Source organism: Oryza brachyantha, chromosome 1, assembly GCF_000231095.2.
Source record: "Oryza brachyantha chromosome 1, ObraRS2, whole genome shotgun sequence".
Classification (NCBI taxonomy): Eukaryota; Viridiplantae; Streptophyta; class Magnoliopsida; order Poales; family Poaceae; genus Oryza; species Oryza brachyantha.
Window position 1 is genome coordinate 16693935 of NC_023163.2, and position 20253 is coordinate 16714187.

The 20253-nt window shown below is 37.2% G+C and overlaps 2 protein-coding genes across 4 annotated transcripts; both read right to left on the bottom strand.

Moving 5' to 3' along the window:
• Positions 1 to 1443: 1443 nt before the first annotated feature.
• LOC102717014 lies at positions 1444 to 4410 on the bottom strand. Of its 2 annotated transcripts, none has more exons than XM_015836739.1 (8): positions 4266 to 4410; positions 3929 to 4047; positions 3681 to 3763; positions 3279 to 3400; positions 2458 to 2622; positions 2239 to 2332; positions 1853 to 2027; positions 1444 to 1753 (listed from the first exon to the last, which is right to left on the bottom strand). In XM_015836739.1, exons 1-8 carry the CDS (start codon positions 4315 to 4317, stop codon positions 1718 to 1720), a joined length of 846 nt encoding a protein of 281 aa, XP_015692225.1. In that variant the 5' UTR covers positions 4318 to 4410; the 3' UTR covers positions 1444 to 1717. The 2 variants fall into 2 exon arrangements, with proteins under 2 accessions (XP_015692225.1, XP_006644310.1); XM_006644247.3 differs by having other exon boundaries at positions 1444 to 1741; positions 4266 to 4408.
• A 2079-nt stretch (positions 4411 to 6489) lies between these two features.
• On the bottom strand, positions 6490 to 9637 carry LOC102717292 (non-haem bromoperoxidase BPO-A2-like). 2 transcript variants are annotated; one of them, XM_006644248.3, is made up of 8 exons: positions 9424 to 9637; positions 8937 to 9055; positions 8736 to 8818; positions 8294 to 8415; positions 7542 to 7706; positions 7330 to 7423; positions 6945 to 7119; positions 6490 to 6824 (listed from the first exon to the last, which is right to left on the bottom strand). In XM_006644248.3, exons 1-7 carry the CDS (start codon positions 9626 to 9628, stop codon positions 6945 to 6947), a joined length of 963 nt encoding a protein of 320 aa, XP_006644311.1. In that variant the 5' UTR covers positions 9629 to 9637; the 3' UTR covers positions 6490 to 6824. The 2 variants fall into 2 exon arrangements, with proteins under 2 accessions (XP_006644311.1, XP_015693064.1); XM_015837578.2 differs by having other exon boundaries at positions 8937 to 9073; positions 9424 to 9633.
• Positions 9638 to 20253: the final 10616 nt, after the last annotated feature.

Below are 20253 nucleotides of genomic sequence, written 5' to 3' on the forward strand. Positions count from 1 at the left end.
TTTTGAATGGGGTTAATCTGTGGATTTGTGGAAGAGACGGGGGGTTTAATCTGCGGCCGTCCGCTATTTAGAGCGAAACCCCCGAGAGTCCGACTCGAAGAATTTTTTGAATTTTATTAATTAAATAATTTACAAATTTAATTTTATATTTTAAAAAATTACAAAACTAACATTCTGCCGCTCTCTAGGAGGGCGGAAAGGTGACGTGGCAAACGACCACTCAGCCACAAGAGACGGGTGGCAACGGCAGCACGACGAATTTTCCATTTAGCCGACGGCAAAGGACAAACTACAAAATTATCACCCACGCTTGGGAAATTTTTCTATGGCCAGACGCAGGCGACGCGTGGCCTATGAGCGCCTGAGCGGCGGGTGGCGGTGGTTGAACTGCGGGCCGAGGGGCGAGGGTGGAGAGAAGAAAGAGGGGTCGGGGAGCAAGGGAGATGGCGTCAAGGAAGACAGCGGTGCTGCACTATGCTCCTCCTCGTCGTCCATTGCCGCTGGGAGAGAGGGGTCCGTGAGCGGCGGCAACGGAGCAGCTAGACGCGGGCGGCGCGCGGCCTGCAGGCTGCGGCAGGCGCGTGCGGTCGACGCCTCGGCGGTGGCAGCAGAGCGCCTAAGTGGAGGGCTGAGGCAGGCACGAGCAGCAAGCGTGTAGTCGGCGCCTCAGCGGTAGCTGAGCGGCAAGCAGAAGGCCAAGGGGTGCGGACAGAGTGCAGAAGAATTGAAGAGAGGGGATGACATATGGGCCCAGTGGGCCCCAAGATATATTTTTGTATGTAAATGACAGATGAGTCCCACCAATATTTTTTCAACGCCGCCACGTCAACGTTACATTAGCAAAACTGCTGAGGGAGTCAAATTGCAATGTTTTCAACAGTTTGAGGAGTCATCATATCCAGTTTTTGGTCGAGGGGTATGAATTAGATTCGGCAACTAATAAGTGAGTCAAAGTGAACTCTTTTTGGCAACCAATCAAGACCAGCACGCTTGGGGTTGTTCCTTGAGCAACATGGGCTGCTTCACGCAATATTGCCTACTCAAGATAGTTGTCTAAATGAACTCAATAATCAATTGATGCTTGGAATTAAGTTTTATCGATCTGACAAACCTAAGGCATTTACTAAACAACATACTCCACTTTACTAAGCAACATACTCCAACATAATCAATTGAGAAAAGTCTTCCATACAAAAACGACCGTTTCCTATTACCACTTTAGTACCTCCGTCCCATAATAACCTTATTTTCGTTTTTCCATATCTAACGTTTGACCATTCGTCTTATTTGAAATTTTTTTGCGATTAATATTTTTATTATTATTAGATGATAAAATATGAATAGTATTTTATACGTGACAAATTTTTTTAAGTTTTTGTACAAATTTTTTAAATAAGACGAATGGTCAAACCGAAAAATAAACTTATTGCAAGACGGAGGTAGTACTAAGCAACATACTCCATCTGCATTTTACCAATTACCACACTGCAGATTATTATTCAACCATGGACAATGAGTATGCAGTTCTTTTAGGGTGACTTCTCCTCAAACTTGTGCAATTTCAGTTCCAAACCAAGAAAGAGGAAACAACATTGAATTAATGCACACGTCCGGATTCTGGAATGACTTGTCCAGATGGGGAGGAAATGAGCAAGACAGAAACTTCAGCAAGCTTAGAAATGGTGATCCAGAAGTCTGCAGCACAGCTCAATTCGTCTTAAGCCGATGGGTTATCCCCAGCCTGCATTATTAACTGCCAGGGTCAGTACATATGAAAAGCAGTGTTAGAAAGAGATTGCAAAGATACATCCTGCAAAGGAAGAACATGTAAATAATTGGCAGGCGTGCACACCTCACTGGATGCAATGAAATCCACCACGGCATCCGAAAGTTCCTTACGATGAGCAGTGTAGCAGTGATTTGCTCCCTCGATGACACGCAGCTTGTGGTTCGGTATATGCCTCGCAAATTCGTATGCATCTTCCACAGGAATGATCTCATCAGCTGAACCGTGAACTGTGAAGAATCTGAACAAAAGACGATAGAGTTACCTCAGAATCTAGCACAACTGGATACCTCTGCCCAAAACACGAGCTATGGATTAGATATTTTCAGCCATGGGAATGCGAGACATCGATGGCATGTTCAGCTACGGTAAATACTTTCTGTTGCTGCCTCCAGCTGTATTAGTTGGCGATTCGATTACAGGGATAAGAATGGCTGACGTAGCTTCCTTACCTGCATTCTTTGCTAATGGAAAGGCTTGCTGCACGCATATCAGTGTTCAATCGTTCCATCAAGCTCTGTTTTGTTACCCTATATAAAACCCTTCCTACATCTCAAATGACTGAAAGTCAACACATGCGCATGAAACAGAAGCATACACATAGCGTAAATGATTTATTTATAAAGTATCTTTGCAGGTAAAGGTCTCAATGACTGACTGTGTTTCCTTACCTGACTTGGTTTTGGCATCAATATAACCCTCTTTGTCAATTATATCCATGAATTCCTTGCCTAGCCGTTCTTCAATGCCTCTCTCCAAATAAAATCGACCAGAAAGATTAACCACCATCTGCACATCGTCATAGATGGAAGCATACAGAACCACCACATCTCCTCCTGGATAAAAGGAAATGTTAAATTCAGTGACTGAATTTTCCATATTACCAAGAATAAAAGAACTTGCACTAAGGTACAAAATTTAATGATGAAAGGACATGATGTGAGACAGCGAGAATAAATTCCAGGACAAGTGTTGTGGTATCCATTTAGAAACTTCATTGTGTTCTCCAGTAGTAGATTATTTTGATGTTACAGTAAATGTGAAAGCACAATATTCAACCACGAAGTTCTTCACCTTATCATCTCCTGCATAGATTGTCTATGCAATAAGGCCTTGTTTAGTTCCCAAAATTTTTCTCTAAAAACATCACATCGAATTTTTGGACACCTAAATAAAGCATTAAACGTAGATGAACCAAAAAGTTAATTGCACAGTTATGAAAGAAATCTTGAGACGAATCTTTTGAGCCTAATTAGCCCATGATTAGCCATAAGTGCTACAGTAACCAACATGTGCTAATGACGGATTAATTAGGCTCAAAAGATTCGTCTCGCGGTTTCCAGGCTAGCCGTGAAATTCGTTTTTTCGTTCGTGTCCAAAAACCCCTTCCAACATCCGGTCAAACATTTGACGTGACATTTCTCCTAAAAATTTTCTCAATCTAAACACCACCTAAGATAACTCATGCAAAAAGGGAAATAATGGCACGAACCTTTGCTATGACCAACAATTGCCTTGACATCATATTTCTCCTGATGAAGATGTGAGACGACAGAATGCAAGTCGTCAGCCTCCTTTCTGTAGTTGCCATACTGGAATTCCCCTTCACTTTCTCTGAAAATCGCATAAGGATTACAAATCATGCACTCATGCCTTCAGGGAAACAAATGTAGATCTGAAAGACAAGTAACATCTGAAATTCAAAAGGAACAGCAGACAGGCACCTTAGTTCATTTAGTTCAAACTTGTATCCACAACTCTAGAAAAAGGATAAATCTGAATACCACCAGTGAAATGAAATGAACAGAGGATAGAGCAGCATTTTGCAACACTAGCTTTCGTGAACCTAAATCAACATCACATATTGATATCTGTAGTTCAATCAGCAACCTACCCATTTCCACTGAAATCAAAGCGAAAGATTCCAACCCCTTGCTTAGTAAGTGCATTCGCTAGATCAACAATGATGCTATCATTCTGAAAAAAACGAGATTAAGAGTGTCAAGTCTTCATTAGACAGATCAAAAAAAGAAAGCAAGAACTGCAGGAGTAGTTAAACCTGCTGCCTCTCGGACAAAAATCAAGAAAACATTAGAATGGTTCAAAGGGGAATTTCTCAAGCAGCAACATATCCATGCGCACCTTGGAGGCTGTAAATCCATGGCAGAGCACTACAATCTTGTTCGAACCCATGTGCTGCAGCAAACCCACGAGCTTCTCTCCATGCTTGTTCGTTATCACTACCCGTTCTTCCTGTGCAGCTGCTTAGAAACCACATACATAGAGTTTAATTGATTATATTGGAGCAACCTAAGATTCTCTTTTATGCCAAACTATCACTGAATCACAAACCCAAATTGAAAAAAAAAAAAAGAGGGTCCACTTGTTCATCAGCTAACAACCTGTCAACCGTAAGGAATTCAGATGGCAAAGCAAAGCGAAGGTCAAATTCAAGAAACGGGGCGGGGGGGGGGGTTACCGGGGTTGGACGAATCCTGCGAGGAGGCAGCGGCGGAGAGCGGCTGCTCCATGGGTGATGGCTCGTCGCTGCGGGCTGCAGCAGGACGAGGGAGGAGGGTTCGCCGCCGAGGAAGAGGAACCGGGGCCGCGGCGGAAGCGGGGAGATCGAGTGGTGGAGGGAGGGGGATGGATGGGAGCCGTTGGATTTGGGCTGATTGGACGGTGTAGATCAGCAGCTGGCGAATTTCTGGCCCGTTGACCTTTTGAGCAGTTTGTGTGTGAGGTGGTGACTGCTGCGCTAGATGCTAGACCGAACCAAAAAAAATATCGTTTAGTAATGGAAGTTGTTTGATTTTTTAGTTGCAACATTTAAACATTCATCTTATTTAAAATTTAGTACAAATATAAAAAATGTCAAGTTATGTTTAAAGTTTTTTTAATAATAAGTCACAAGCAAAATAAATGATATTCCTATAATTTTTTGAATAAGACAAATGTTCAAGCATTATAACAAAAAAAAGTCAAACATGTTACGTTATGAAACGGAGGGAGTAAAAAGAAGCTACTACTATACACCTAGATCGTAGAAGAAATCGTAAACAAAAAAGCTACTACTAGATGCATAATGATTTCATGCATGTGCTAGATGCCTAGATCTACTATGTTTCCTCGTCGCAGGAATCCGCATCATATCTGTTTATGTTTATGAGCTAAAATTTAAAATTTTAAACTTAAATTTAAAATTGATTTGGAGGTTTTCACTGAAATTTATTTTTTAGCTCTGGATTTTAGATCGCTAAGAATATGTATATAAAATTTTTATTCATAAATTATTTTTCGTTTACAAATATAACGTTTGACTTTTTCGTAAAAAGACTAGACAACCACCCCCAATGGTTTGAATGTTATTATAAGATTGTCACTATTTATCATATATTCCTACTATACATATCTCAATTGTGTTCAGTAAAGAGTAATTGTATTTTAGATAGTAAAATAAGATTATGCCATTTTTAATTAAGTTGATGACATAAAGAACATGAGATTAATAGAGAATCTTATCATAATTATAGCCATGATCCAACCAAGGGATAACTTTAGCAAATTTGCTTATGGCAACCGTAGGCAATATTTGACAACCGACCATACAACCCCTATATGTTATTTTATAAATGCCATTTTATATGAGGCAATACTTAATATAGGTTTTTTTAAAAAATCATGGTTGTTTGTGAATTTATTCACACTTGAAAATCATAGTTTTAGTGGAAAAAATGCTAGAAGACACTTAAAAAAACGTGTAGTTAGCAGTAGAACATTATAAAAATATGACTTCGCTTTAGGATACTCAAAAGTTGTACTTTACTACTCCATACGTCATATAATAAGTGTATTTTTACACCATTCATGTTTAACGGTGGATCGTCCGTTTTATTTGAAAAAGACTATTTGATAAAATAGTAGTATTTTATTGTCATATGATAAAATATGAATAGTACTGACTATTTTTTTAATTTTTTATAATTTTTTTTAAATAAGACGAATAATCAAATATTGGACACCGAAATACATTAATGCAGTTATATTGGGATGAGGTAGTAGATGACATTAAAGTTATTATTTTATTATTTCAGACTAAACAAAGAGAGAAATAGTGTGGAAAAGACGAGCTTGCCGCTCTTGCCAATTCCCTACCTTATTTTCGTTTTTTTACCAAGAGGAAAGAGCAAGAGTGAGAGGGCCCGATGGGCATTCCCATCTTTTCAAAGAAAAAACCTGAATAAACTCCATCTAACTTGAAAATAATACTCCCTCCGTTTCATAATGTAATATGTTTGACTTTTTTTTATAATGTTTGAGCATTCATCTTATTTAAAAAAATTATAGAAATATCATTTATTTTGCTTGTGACTTACTTTATTATAAAAAAAACTTAAAGCACGATTTATCATTTTTTATATTTGTACTAAATTTTTAAATAAGATGAATGTTCAAACGTTGCAACAAAAAAAATCAAACATCTTATATTATGAAACGGAGGTAGTAAATAATAATTTTCGTATCTTCTAGCAAATTTACGTTTTTTATTGGCATAGAGCCAAGTCAGATATTTAAGATAGCTCACAGCTAGTTACATATAGTAAATTTTGCCCTAAATTTCTGTGTACGTTTGAAATCCGTTTGGGGAAAAAGCAAAGTAGCGGGCCTGTCACGGGCTCACGGTTCATTTCATCGACACAGACTTGGGCCAAATAAAACAGAAGCAGGTAAAACGTCCAGTTACAGCCCACTCGACCTCAGGCCAAGGTGAAACCGCCGGCATCTAAACCCTCAGGAAGGAGGAGGAGATGCGGTTAAATCCACTGAAACTTTTTACAATGCCAAATAGTACTACTGTACAATCCTGAAGCATACAAAGTTTCTCTACGGTTCAATATTTACAGGAATGCTAAAATGGAAAGTACACAGATATCTGCAACAACGCAACATACAATTTGTGTCATCAAGAATTCAGTATTGCCTGACGATATAGCAAACAGTGTGGACTTACATACATCTTTTGCTATTCAGATTTGCCCTGCATGACAAAAGAAGATTACTCTTCAGACATAGGGAGGCCTAGATAATCGACCTACAAAAAATAATTCCTGAAGGGCTGGCAGATAGATGGATACTTCAAGAGATCAGTTTACTATACCTAATTAGATGTGATGAAATCCACTACAGTATCAGCCAATTCTTTGCGATGCGCGGTGTAGTTATGATTTGCTCCCTCAATAACTTGCAGTTTGTGGTTCGGTATATGCTTTGCAAACTCATAGGCGTCTTCTACCGGTATAGTCTTATCTGCTGAACCATGAACTGTGAAGAACCTGAACAAAGACAGTAAGTCATCTGAATATATGAGTAGCATTTGGTCTATTGTAGCACAAGGTAACCTAGCTTATTAAGCTCTAGAATTTTGCCTTTTTTTTTATTGGGCATGCACGTCTATAAATCGCAAATACAAATGTTGTGGCACCTAGCTGTTTCAGTTTAGAAGTTCAAGTGAGGACAATTAGGGCCTGGGACAGTTTGCTAACCTGCAATCCTTGCTAATAGAAATGCTTGCAGCACGCACATCAGTGTTAAGCCGCTCTGTCAAACTCTCTTTAGTTACCCTGTAATGTACATTTTCTGCACCAGGTCCAACATAAGAATTGCAAAAGGTACAGTCATGTATGGAATACTCTACTAATTGTCATCATAAAAGGATTTGAAGATTAAGGTCACACAGTATCATATAATGCCGTACCTGATCTGTCCTTAACATCAAGGTAACCTTCTTTGTTTATTTTATCAATAGATCCTTCCCCTATACGTTCTTCAATGCCTTTCTCTAAATCAAATCTACCGGATACATTAATAACCAAGCACACATCATCATAAATAGAAGCATATAGTGCTACCACATCGCCCCCTGTAAAAAGAGGCGGAGATTCAACTTCTGAAATTTAAAAAATGATCTCATGCACTTAATAATATATGGCAAAAAAAACAGAGGAAATATATTGAACAAATACGTTGTGTGCAACAAAAAATAAAGCAGCACTAACAGAAAAAGGTGTTGTTTATCAGGGACTTCATGTTAAGTTTTTTTTTTCCTAGTGGAAAGTAGTGCAAAAATCAGTTGGTATATTATAATGAGATGAACTGAGGAAGACAACAAACTGGATATGACACCATGTGTTTCCCAGAACAATAATATAATGAACTGTTTAATCAAAAGTAATGTGCATAAATATAAGAATGTCAGGCTCTATTCGATTGAGCCAAGCCAATATCATCAGAGCAAAATATCTCCAAATAGATGCCACAACAAGGTTTTATCATTCTCTCTATTGTGCTAATAAACTTACATTCATATTGAGAGGGGCACGATAGGCACATTCTTCTTAAAGAACTGGACTTTTTTTTAACTTACAAATGATGAAAAGTGAATAGAACAATTCAACAGAAATAACAGTACAAACCAGACCAGACCAATAAATGGCATGTATCACCAACCTTTGCTATGACCAACAATTGCGGTGACATCATACTTTTCCTTACAAAGATATGATACAACAGAGTGCAAATCATCAGCCTCTTTCCTGTAGTTTCCATATTCGAATTCTCCTTCACTTTCTCTGAAACATTTGTCAAGCAACAGGGATTTCAACATTCAAAAAAAAGGGAATAAGCAAGATTGAAGCACACAAAAGCCAGATGGTGTGTACTTGCATACTTCATTAAGTGCATTTCTTGATGGATTACATAAGAATAGTATTAATTACTCCCCAAATATAAGAACCTAAAGTCTCTGATCATCATTACTATAGCACTGTAAGACACACTAAAGGGAAAAAGAACCAGGCAACTGAATGAACTAAGATTAAAGCAACATAACTACAATTGCTTGTAAGAACTGAAACTGCTGCCGAATACATGGTTTTCTGGAGCAACTTACCCATTTCCACTGAAATCAAAGCGAAAGACACTAATCCCTTTCTTCGTTAATGCGGCCGCTAGGTCAAGAATGAGACTGTCATTCTAACAAAAATAAAAGGTGAATTACATGAGGACGCGACATAGTTTCACACAAATTGAATAGGTTGCATCAGCTAAACAAATATTTGCTGGCATCTTTTCTGCAGTGACTAGAATGTACCTTTGTAGATATAAAACCATGACACAAGACCACGATCTTGCTTGAACCTGTATGATGCAGCACTCCCACAAGCTTCTCTCCGTGCTTGTTCGTTACGACTGCCCTTTGTTCCAAAGCATCTGTATATATAGGTGTGTCTGTTAAATAGTGTACACATATTTCAGTGAATCACTTATGACCAAAAATCAGCCAAAAAAATTCATAACCAATTGCCACTACAAACTTCTGTTTGGATTTAAATATATACAGTTACTATCCTAAGAACTGCAGTTTTTCAGCAGGCGTCGTCCAAACGGAGCAACCGTACATCGAAACGGACCGTCGATCTCCGGCGGATTCGTGATTCTGCAAAAGTACTGCAACGGACGAACTGCCCACGCGCCGCGAGCGTACATATATCTAACCGCGGCTGCAGCAGAGAGCTGAGGCGGCCGCATGGCGGCATGGTGACGACTGACGACGAGGGGAGGGGGGGGGGGGCGCTTACGGGGTTCGGATCCGTCCTGCGGCACTGACATCGGCGGGGGCGCGCGCTGTCTTCGCCGCGGGCGGGCGTGATAGGAGCAAAGGAGGGCTCCGGTGGCAAGGGGCGGAGCGATTCGCCGGCGCGGAGGAGGGAGAGGGGAGGTTCCGGCGGGAGGGGAGGGAGGTGCGGATGTGGCAACGATACCGATACTCAGCAGTGGCTGCATTGTTGCATTGAAACGTACGACAAGGGAAGGGAGGCATCGACCGTCAAAAAAATTTCTATATTAAAAGATCAAATAAATTTATTTTTCAAATTTTTAATAAGTAATACTTAATTAATCATATACTAATCATATATATTATTTTCCATGCAGCTAATCAGCTTTTGCAACCGGCAAGTTCGAACGCAGTTAAGTGTTTGCAATAGACGCATCGTTGTATATTTCGTTGGGTTTGGTTAGCATTTTTAAACAAATATTTATGGCTAAAAAATAATTTGTAAATAAAATCTTTATATATGTGTTTTTAGTGATAGAAAATTAAAGTTGAAAAAATAAAGTACGATGAAAAATCCTAAAGGATCATCTTTTAGATTTTTTTAAAAAAAGTCAAACGATATATTTACAAATAAAAAATAATCTTATGCGTACACTTCTCGAACTACTAAACAATATATTTTTATAAAAATTTATCATCTTGTATTTCTAAAGTACTTTTTAAATTTTGATTAAAGTTGTCCTTTGCTCAAAAACATTAAACATACAACCATACAATCATCATAGAAAAGAAAACATACAGAGAGACACATGCTCAGCTTTTGCTTTTATGTTAATATGAACACACATATAAAAGTTTTAACCATAAATTATTTTTTTTTGAAAAAACATGTTTCACTTTTTTTTCCAAAAAACGAAACTATGGGAGCCTCCATGCCGTGGAAAAAGCAGTTAAGCTGCGATCTTTTTTCTCATTTTTTGTCGGTTTCTACATGCACGTTTTCTGAACGGTTAAAACTATGCATTTTCTAAAAAAGAAAACTTTCAGATAAATGTTCATCATCTTATCTTTTTATAATAGATTTTTAAATTTATACTCATATCATACTATAAGATTTTCTAGCCTTGTTACAAATTTCCTAAAATTAATCCAAGGATCCATGAATGCATATAATTTATCGATTCATTAGCATACATATGAATCAGACATGAGTACATGACTAGAAAGTCTTAAATGACAAAATAGGGAGTAGTGGACAATCTCATCATATATACGTTAAATAGTTATAAAAAAATCTTTCATTCCTCACGACAAAAGAACGAACTTAGTCTTAGGATGTGTTTGGCTCACGAGCAAGGTGGGATGAGATATTTTGGATACGATAATTCAAGTTAGATGTTTGGTTGGGTGGATAGAATATGCCAACTTTTATTTGGTTAGATGTACGAGTGTGGATGAAATCAAAATAATAAATTATTATTCATAACAAAATATTTATTATCACCAATCATACAATAATTAATACTAATTAACAACCAAATGCATGAACTATCCCCAATCAACATTAATGTTAAAATAATAATAACTAATTAACAATAAAATATTCTAATCATTGCAAATTATTTACTAATGATCCTTCTCATCCAGTTAAATTGAATAGATTTACCCATCCAACATATTTTAGTAATATACATTAAGTAACAACCATATCCATCTCTTATCCACTAAACAAACACTTAAAAGAAAACCTAAGGATCATATCCCATCTATCCATATCCTTTGAACCAAACAAACCTGCTGCGCGTGCACATGCAGGAGTACGTATAAATCTGCAGATCTGAGGACGGAACGAGATCGCCTTGTTGCATGCGCTGGGAACTCCCGCAGTTTGCGCGGCACCATACAGTACATGGAGCAGTCATTACGGGGGTGTATGCCCCGGCCGGTTTCGGTTTGATCGTAGCACATCGGTACATTCACGCCAAGGGCATCTCCAGTCCAACAACCACTGCTTCACTGTTTGCATGTGTACAACATCGACACCTTTAACAGGTGTTTTTAGTTGCTGTCTTGCCAACGCATCTTGGACATCGAGACATCAAGATACAGTGGCAATGAATCAGATGTCGAGCACAACTGCTGGGTCTGTCCCAAAATATGGACATCGTTGTTCTATCCAGGGTTTTATTTACCATGAAAAAGACTGAAACCAGTTTTGGACGTCAAATTGTACGTTTTGACACGATTACCATGTGGTTTGGTTCGATTGTCGTGGTGATTTTAAAGACGACGATAATCACAGCTTCAATCACGATAATCGCGCGGTTTGGTGCGATTATCACGTGATTTTGAATACAACGATAATTATGATTTCGATCATGAAATCATGTGATTTTCTACGATTATTGCGACGATTTTAAATTCCTCCACATTGGACCGTATTGGGCCTCAGGAACAGTGATATTTTCAATTTTTTTCTCACCTTTTAACCTTTTTTAATTGATTCATATCTTATTTTTGAAATTTTTCTTCACCACTAAGTTTAGGATAAACATAACTATCACCATGATTTTTTTTCGGATTTTTCTACTCATTTTTTAATTGAGACGATATTTACGGAACCGTATCACGAAAAAATCGCTACCATATCTCGGTGATACGTGTGATTATCGCGATAATCACGGTTTTATGAATCATGGTTCTATCTTCTTTGTCTAAAATATAAGTTTATTATTACATCTAAGTTTGTAAAAGTAGATAACAAATACATTAGAAGTATATAAAGTGAAGGATAATTATACTGAGATCTAATAAAATGAATGGTATTATGGTTATTTTATTTTTTTATTAGTGTGTGTGGAAAGAGTAAAAAAATAAAGTTATTTTGGAACTATACTATTCTAGTGATAATCCGAGCTAAATACTACCTCTATTCGAAAAACCTAATCTTTTGTAGGTTGTTTGGTAGAGAGCAGTGTTGACAAAAAAAATTAATGTAATAGTAGTATTACTTAATAAATTTTCTTGTTTTCCCTATAACATATTATATTTTTCCTATGTCATAAATATAGTCACAAAATATTTTTCCTATTTTTCATGTATTTTTTTAGATTTTTTAAAGTTTTTTTTTGCATTTGACATTACACGTATGGTCTCCTCGTGATAACCACAGTTTCATCGCGGTAACCGCGGTTTCGGCTGCCAAAACCGGGCGGGAAACCACAGTTATCGCGGTTTTCATGCGTTGTTTCAGCAATTACTTACCGCGGTTACCGCGCGGTAAGCCACGAAAACCGTGCGAGTTTAAATTCAAATTTTTTGGATTCAAATTTATCACGGTTTTTACTGTTTTCATACGGGACCCACGAGAGCATCGTACCGCGGTTTTAGTGTTTTATACGGTAAGTGAAACCCTGGCAGAGACCGCGTGAGTGTTGCAGAAAGCAAATCGGGGGGCCGTCATATAGTGGCATAGTGCCCAGCTTGGCTGACGCCAAAGGTTGACCGAAAACTCCTACTACTACTCTGTGGAGTACCTGGATCTCATCAGTTCATCGTTTCTGCTCCTAGCTTCTTTTTGTGGTTTCCTGTGCCGTGGCCCGTGAGCCGGTCTAACTTTTTTGAGCCCAGTGCAAAAATAAATTTGAGCGTCCTTAACATACTAACTAAAATTATAATCACAATGTTCACATAGGAGTACTACAACATTTGTTGTACCGTTAAAGTTACTCCTGTTTGTTTGTGCTCCCTTTATCTTCCATTATAAGAAGATATTATGTTATGCCTAAATTGATGTGGATTTAAATAAATCTAGACATAATGTATGGTTGAGTCTAGGTGGCGCTAACCAAACCGCTCATCTCGGCTGCCCGTGATTCCGTAAACACGTACAGGTGGGTCAGTGGAATCCAGTCGCGTCTGCAGCTGGAAATGGAGCAGGGAGCGCGTGGACACGAAAATCTGCGGCGTCCGTGCGCTGCACATGCATGCGTGGCCGTGTTCAATTTAGGTGCGGGCGTGTCCACTACGTGTTCGTTTGCATATCAGAATTACGCCCGCTAAGAATGTATTTTTCACTGATTATGTTGATAAAAATGTTTTACGATTAGTATTTTTTTTATTATTATTAGATGATAAAATATGAATAGTAATTTATGTGCGACTGCTTTTTAAAAATGTTCATCAAATTTTTAAATAAGACGAACGATCAAGTGTTGGATATGAAAATCCATAAATAAAGTTAAATTAGAACGCATGTAGTACTACGAAATTGGATCCTCTACCATGATAAAAACAATATTGACATCGGAAGAATCTTAGTTATTCGTTTCGAGCAAGTTTATACCACTGTTTTACTCTAACATTACTTCATATTGTTAGACGATGCGAACCCTACTATACTATTACATGTTCTCCCTAGTCCGACCGGCGTACGAGTAGGTTTGGTTGACGCTGATATATCTATACTGTTTTAAATATCTTTAGTAATTATCCGGAGAAAATAAAGACGGGTGCAATGACTCACCGAAGGACTTGGATCAATCGTGGCCATTAGCTTATGCCTACTTTAGACCTTAAGGCTCCTATGAACATGTAGATAAAAATAGATATTGTATGTTGTTTTGATAAATTGTGATAAAGCAGTTTTGTGAAAATAACCACTTTTCGTGAGTATATACGTAAATAAGTCATTCATGGACTTTATATGAGTTGAGATAGAAATAAATTGGTTTTGTCAAAATAACCTCTTTTCGTGAGTATGTTGTTTTGTTCTTTCAAGTTTAATCATACACAGAAATTTCTTTAATGACATGTGTAGTATTTACGACTAGAGAAAACATTAAAATTAAAACAAAGAAACCATTATTTCTTTTCTGCCCAAACAGATTATTGCAGATGGTCGACCTAGCTAACCGTTTGAGATAACCTATCTTTATAGGGGGACGACACTGTGAGGACCATACGAGAAAATGGATTATTGCGGGCTAATTATCCCAGACGAAAAGAGTAAGACGTTCATAGGGCTAATCTAGTACAGTGCATTTGAGTATCATTGTTTTCTACCGCACTTTTACATGCTAGTAGTCAGCGTGTAAGTATAACAACAACCGGATGATTCTCCTATACTTGATTAAGCCCCCTTGATTTAAAGAATATTTATAAGAATTTCAGAGGATTTTATTTCTATAGGAATTTTTCCTACAAATCTATTTGAATCAAAGGAATGAACCCTATAAAATCCTACGAAATTCCTATGGATTGTCTCTTCTTATGCAAGTTTTGGAGAAAATATAAACAGAGATGGAACCTCATGGAAATAATCGTATGAGTGTTTTATCTCTCCTCAAATTCCTGTGTTTTTCCTATGGTCCAATCAAATGGTCATTCCTACGTTTTTTCTGTGTTTTGCAATCCTCTGTTTTACACTTACATCTCTATCGGAATACTGTATTTTTTCTATACCTCCGTTTTTCCATTTCTATGGTTCAAAGGGGCCCTAGTCGTGGGAATGAAACCAAAAATAGTCAAAAAAAGACACGGCAAAAACTACATTAGACCCTGTTTAATTTCCAAATTTTTTTTCTAAAAACATCATATTGAATCTTTGGACACTTAAATAAAACATTAAACATATATGAAAATAAAAACTAATTGCATTGTTATGGAGAAAATTGTGAGACGAATCGTTTGAGCCTAATTAGTATATGATTAGCCATCAGTGCTATAGTAACCAATATGTACTAATGACGGATTAATTAGGCTTAAAAGATACATCTCGCGGTTTACATGCGAGCCGTGAAATTCGTAAACGTTTAACGTGACCTTTTAAAAAAAATGACAACTAAATAGGGCGTAAGTGGAGTAGCTAGGGAAACAATCATGGGTAATGGTGAAGTTGTGATCCAGCCTTCGAGTACGGGTGCACTCGAAGTATATCTTCTTTTCCAACAATGGCGCCACTGCGCGAGATGCGTGCACGCATGGTTGATTTCACCAACAGTCACTAGCTAGTGACGGCCGAGAAAGTGACAACTCCTAGCTTCAGAGCGTGACAGCAATTGTGTGGGGGAGAAAATGCTAATTGATGGAGAATAAAATGAAATTTTAGAGGATTGCTTGTGAAAGATTTAAAATTACTAGTGCCTATGTAATATTTTTGGGAAATCAGACAACTGCATTAGCCTACTTTTGCACAAAAAAAAAATCCTGAAAAGATAACAGAATCAAATTACAAAGCACGAGGTAAGAAAAAAAAATAGTGCGGTTCTATGGGTACGGGTTTACTGCGGGAGTAGCCACTAACATGTTGACGACCTGTTCTTTTTGCCCATATGCTAATAAGAAGTAGTGCAAGAGCATTATTATAAAGAGATCTATTTTTTAGTCTTTTTTAAATATAAAATATGACATACATGGGTGATCTTTTAGCTTTTTTCACAGCATATTTGCGAACGGACAATAATACATGAATAAAACTTTATATATATATATATATATATATATATATATATTTAACGATATAAAAGCAAAGACAAAAAACTATAATAAAAAATCTCTAAAGTCAGCTCTAAATTTTAGAAAAAAATTAAATTTTAGCATATAATTATAAGCAGAGTTTTTTCCCTGATTTTCTTTCAGGAAAAAAAGGAATCATGGCATGGCAAAGAAGTGTGGGTTCTGAAGGAATTTGACAAGGAGTCATAAAGGGTCAAGATTTTCCATGGTGACCAGATACAATATTCAACTGACCGAGCATTTATCTGCAGGAATGGTGTAGAAAATGGTCCGTGCAAATGCACGGACAGAGATTATATATATAAAAAAAGGAGAAGGCACTACATTAATTACAAGCCCAGATCTTAGTGGTGTTGACGCGTGTTTATTAATAACGGTTGTTGCAACTATGATTAAGGGCTTAATTAAGCCCTTTCATAGGGCCATTATTTATTCACATGCACACAGAGTTACATAAAATTTAATACCTCAAGTTATTTTGTACCTTAAGATACCGAGTTTTGAAGCGTAAATTTTGATACCTAAAATTACTTTCTCAATAATGATAAAATCCAATATACACAATTAAGGTGGTGGCTAATTAACTTTGATCCTCCTGTGGGAGTGTGGGGTGCATGCCGTGCATGGTTGGTCCAACTACCTGCAGTTGTACTAACAACTACCGTTGCTGGTGGCGACTAGGAATTAATAGCCGCAAAGCCCATGACAAATGAGGCTACGCTATACTTGTATCGATGTACAAATTAATTGTTACATACATGGCAGCCACCGGCCGTACGTAATGAAAATCGATGAGAGTTTGGTGGTGCGTCTCTTTCAATTCCTTCCTCAACGTACGCCTGCTTTATTTGTCGTCCGTCGACAGCATGCATGAGCGGCCAAATCTCCCCACCGCCCACCCACTTTCCGTCGCAAGACTATCCTCATGCACTTTCACCTTAATTACTCTCGGCGTTGCCCTCAACTTGTTACTCCCGAGGCATACTGTGTTAAGAGCAGGTACAATAGTGGGGTTATAAGCCACAAGCCTATTTTAAAGAGATAAGTGGGAAGAGAGAAGAGAGAAGAGAGAAGAGAGATGTGCTATTAATTTATAGCCAGCTGCACATGGACTCCAAGACAGAGTATGTATATGACATGTGGGACCATGTATTAATGTTTTGTGTGTAACTATTGTATAAAATAGCTATTAGATTGGCTATAGATGAATTGAAGTTAGTAATTGACTATACTATTGAACTTGCTCTAAGAGCAAGTATAATAGCAGGCTATAATTTGGCTAGATGCTTATGTGGAGGAGAGAGAGGGGATGAGAGAGAGTAAGTGAGCTGTAAGCTTATAGCCAGCTCGGGCACAAGAATCAAGAAACTCTATGAGAATGATATGTTGGTTATGTATTAATAATAAAGAGCTAACTACTATATGGATGAGCTAAGAAAAAGCTATAAGAAATCTTATAGCCAATTTATTGGCTATATTATTCAATCTCTCCATCACATAGAAGTACTTTGAATTTGTGAATCCAATAGAAACACATGCTCCTCCGTCTTTTCATTTATACTTATATTTATAAACTAAAATTTAAATTTTTAACTTTAAATTTGAAGTTGATTTTGGGATTTTTTTAATGCAAATTAAATGGAATGTGGTGGAGTTTTTATTTTTCTTCGTTAGAGTGTACAGGTCTTGTATGATGATTGGGATGAAGGAAGTTGAACAGCATGCATGGAGATGGTAAGTGTAATTAACTAGCTAGGCCAGTACGTATATGCTGTTAATATATAATACTGGCTATTTATCCACGAAAGCTAGTACTTGTAATGAAGAAATATATACTCTGACGACATTGCTGAACAATGCAACGACATTCAAAGCTTTGGTGTACTTGTAACGGAGGGAGTAGCATGAAGCAATTTTCGTGCAATGGCACCGCCGGGTTTGTACATTTTGATTTTTCGTATCACGCACGCATTATATTGCATAGCAGCAGCTTATATACACATACACACTCGTTTCTTGTAGAGATTTTTACCCCTCATTTTTTCCCTTCAGCTTGTGGCTATAAGGCAACATTTGTATTTTTAATACTAAATTTGGAGTAGGTTTTAGTCTTTTAGGTTTTTTAAATGTAATTTATTTTCCAGTTTTGATTTTTAAATCGCTAAGAATACGTATATAAAGTTTTATGTATGAAAATGTGTCGTTTGTTTTTTCGTAAAAAACCTAACAATCACCCATAAATTTGTTTTTTTCCTGGTTTTCTATAGTGGTTTGAAGGTTTATAACGGTTGAATTAACTACTGGACAGCTAGTAAGTGAAAAAAAAACTTGTTTAGAAGAATCATATGAGGAGTTTTCACATATATTTTTTTTACACAAAACATATTGTTTATGAGCTTAAAAGAAATGCTTACGATACTTCATGATCGATAATAACTAGAGATAGCCGGGGCCATGGAAGAAGATACACAGTACTACAATAGTACTAGCTAGAATCTCCTTTATATGCAGAAGTAGGCGAAGGTATATATGCAACTGGTAACTGCTACCAGTAGCAGTAAGCGCAAATTTAATGAATTGGTGGTTAGGGCAGAGGCATCGTGGTCATAACACGCTCTTTGGTAGTACTGAAGAGGACAACGGCCGACCACATCGCCCTGCACGTGAACACGACGACCATGCGCGCTGCCTGCCATTGCATTGCGTTCCATCGCATGCCCTGCCTGCTCTTGCTACTACTCCCATCCATCCATCAAAACGAGATCAAGGCCTTAGCTGCACCTATATAGCCGGCCGTAGCATCCATGTAATTACTACCGCCTCCCTCATTATCTAGATTCATATAGATGCTAATAAACCTAGTATATAAAGTATATACATTCATCTATCAATGAATTTAGCTAAAGCCAGAAAAACTTATAATATGAAACGGGGGCAGTAATTAATAAGTTATCACGGCTGTTGCTATTCCCCTGTCTCATAGTTGTTAGCTGAAAAAATAACTTACTAATGGTTAAATAATAATTTATGAGAGAACTTTTATATGCATGTTTTTAGCGTTCCAAAAATTAATATTAGAAAATAAACTAAGATAGAAAATCATAAAATCAAATATAAATTTAAGTTTTAAAATTTAATTTTAGCTTATAAACGTATGAACATAAGTAAAAGGACAACGGGCCACCTGCCTCGTTGTTACTGTAAGGTAATAACCGGAATGAATTTCTTCAATTACCAGCCACGATTTGCCATTGACATGAGATGATCGCTTTTAAGTTGAAAATTGACAAAGAGAGGTTACTTTTACGTGGCTGCGAGAAAAGGTAGGCATGAGCAACGTGGCGAACACGTGCAATGCACCTTATTTATGATCATCCACACACAAGCAAGCAAACAGCTTATTAGCTAGGTGCTTTCAGTTGAGACCCACGCGGCCCGGTGCTGTTGCAAGTTCCACACAAGGAAAAGAAAAAGGAGAGCAGTAATTAATTAGGCAGCGCCATGTCACTGTTTACAATTTTATAAACAATTTATGCCACTTGGATATATGATGCCAATCTCAATGGAATATTTCATTTTTGTGTTTACAAGAGTATCAGGTAAACAACAAGATATTTAATTCATGGTTAAAGTATCATATACAATGCATTATTTCATTTTGTTGTTTCCGGGGTAATACACAGAAATCGTGTAGAAAAGTTTTATCTAAATGCTAATTGTATTTCTCTTTTATTAACTTATCATCATCTCATCAAAAATACTGACAAGGTCCTATATTTAATATTTAATGGAAATGTAATTCTCACACAACATAGCCTAAGGAAAGGAAGTCCATTGTACCTCGACTGAGATATGCTTAAACACTTTGTCACACGCATATTAAATTTTTACATTCATCCATTCAATTGAATTCGATGCAGTTTAATAATTTTTGTTTTGCAGGTATGAGTGAAGGTTAGGATTTGTTCCCTCCGGCTCTATAAATACAGACTACATACATTTTTGGTAAAATTAGCTATACCTTATATTGTGATTAAATTAAAATAGATTGCGAGCAAGTTTAATAACAGGGTGGATGTATTCATATAATTAAATAAGAAATAACACATAGAACACACCATGCTCGATCACCGGCTCTAATACACTAATTTCTAACCATATTTATCCAATCTACTTTTTTCTATATGCTATTTCTCTTGGAGCTTGTATAGGTTGCTCTTTCTACGAGGGCAACTAGTCCTCTTTTTTGCACCGGAGTATCTAACCCTACGGGATCAAGAGGCTTAAGGTGAGTACAGTAACCTTTCTTATTTATATTTTGTGACGGGATGAGTAG

Bases quoted from the DNA above. Each gene is read 5' to 3' on its own strand.
- LOC102717014 (XM_015836739.1), bottom strand. From the start codon at position 4,317: ATGGAGCAGCCGCTCTCCGCCGCTGCCTCCTCGCAGGATTCGTCCAAC. The intron at 2,028-2,238 runs GTAAGGAAGCTA...TCTTTTGTTCAG, and splicing joins TCCATTAGCAAAGAATGCAG to ATTCTTCACAGTTCACGGTT. The intron at 1,754-1,852 runs GTGTGCACGCCT...TGACCCTGGCAG, and splicing joins ATTTCATTGCATCCAGTGAG to TTAATAATGCAGGCTGGGGA.
- LOC102717292 (XM_015837578.2), bottom strand. From the start codon at position 9,628: ATGCAGCCACTGCTGAGTATCGGTATCGTTGCCACATCCGCACCTCCC. The intron at 9,074-9,423 runs GTAAGCGCCCCC...ACTATTTAACAG, and splicing joins GCAGGACGGATCCGAACCCC to ACACACCTATATATACAGAT. The intron at 7,707-8,293 runs GTTGGTGATACA...CTCTTTTTACAG, and splicing joins AATTGTTGGTCATAGCAAAG to GGGGCGATGTGGTAGCACTA.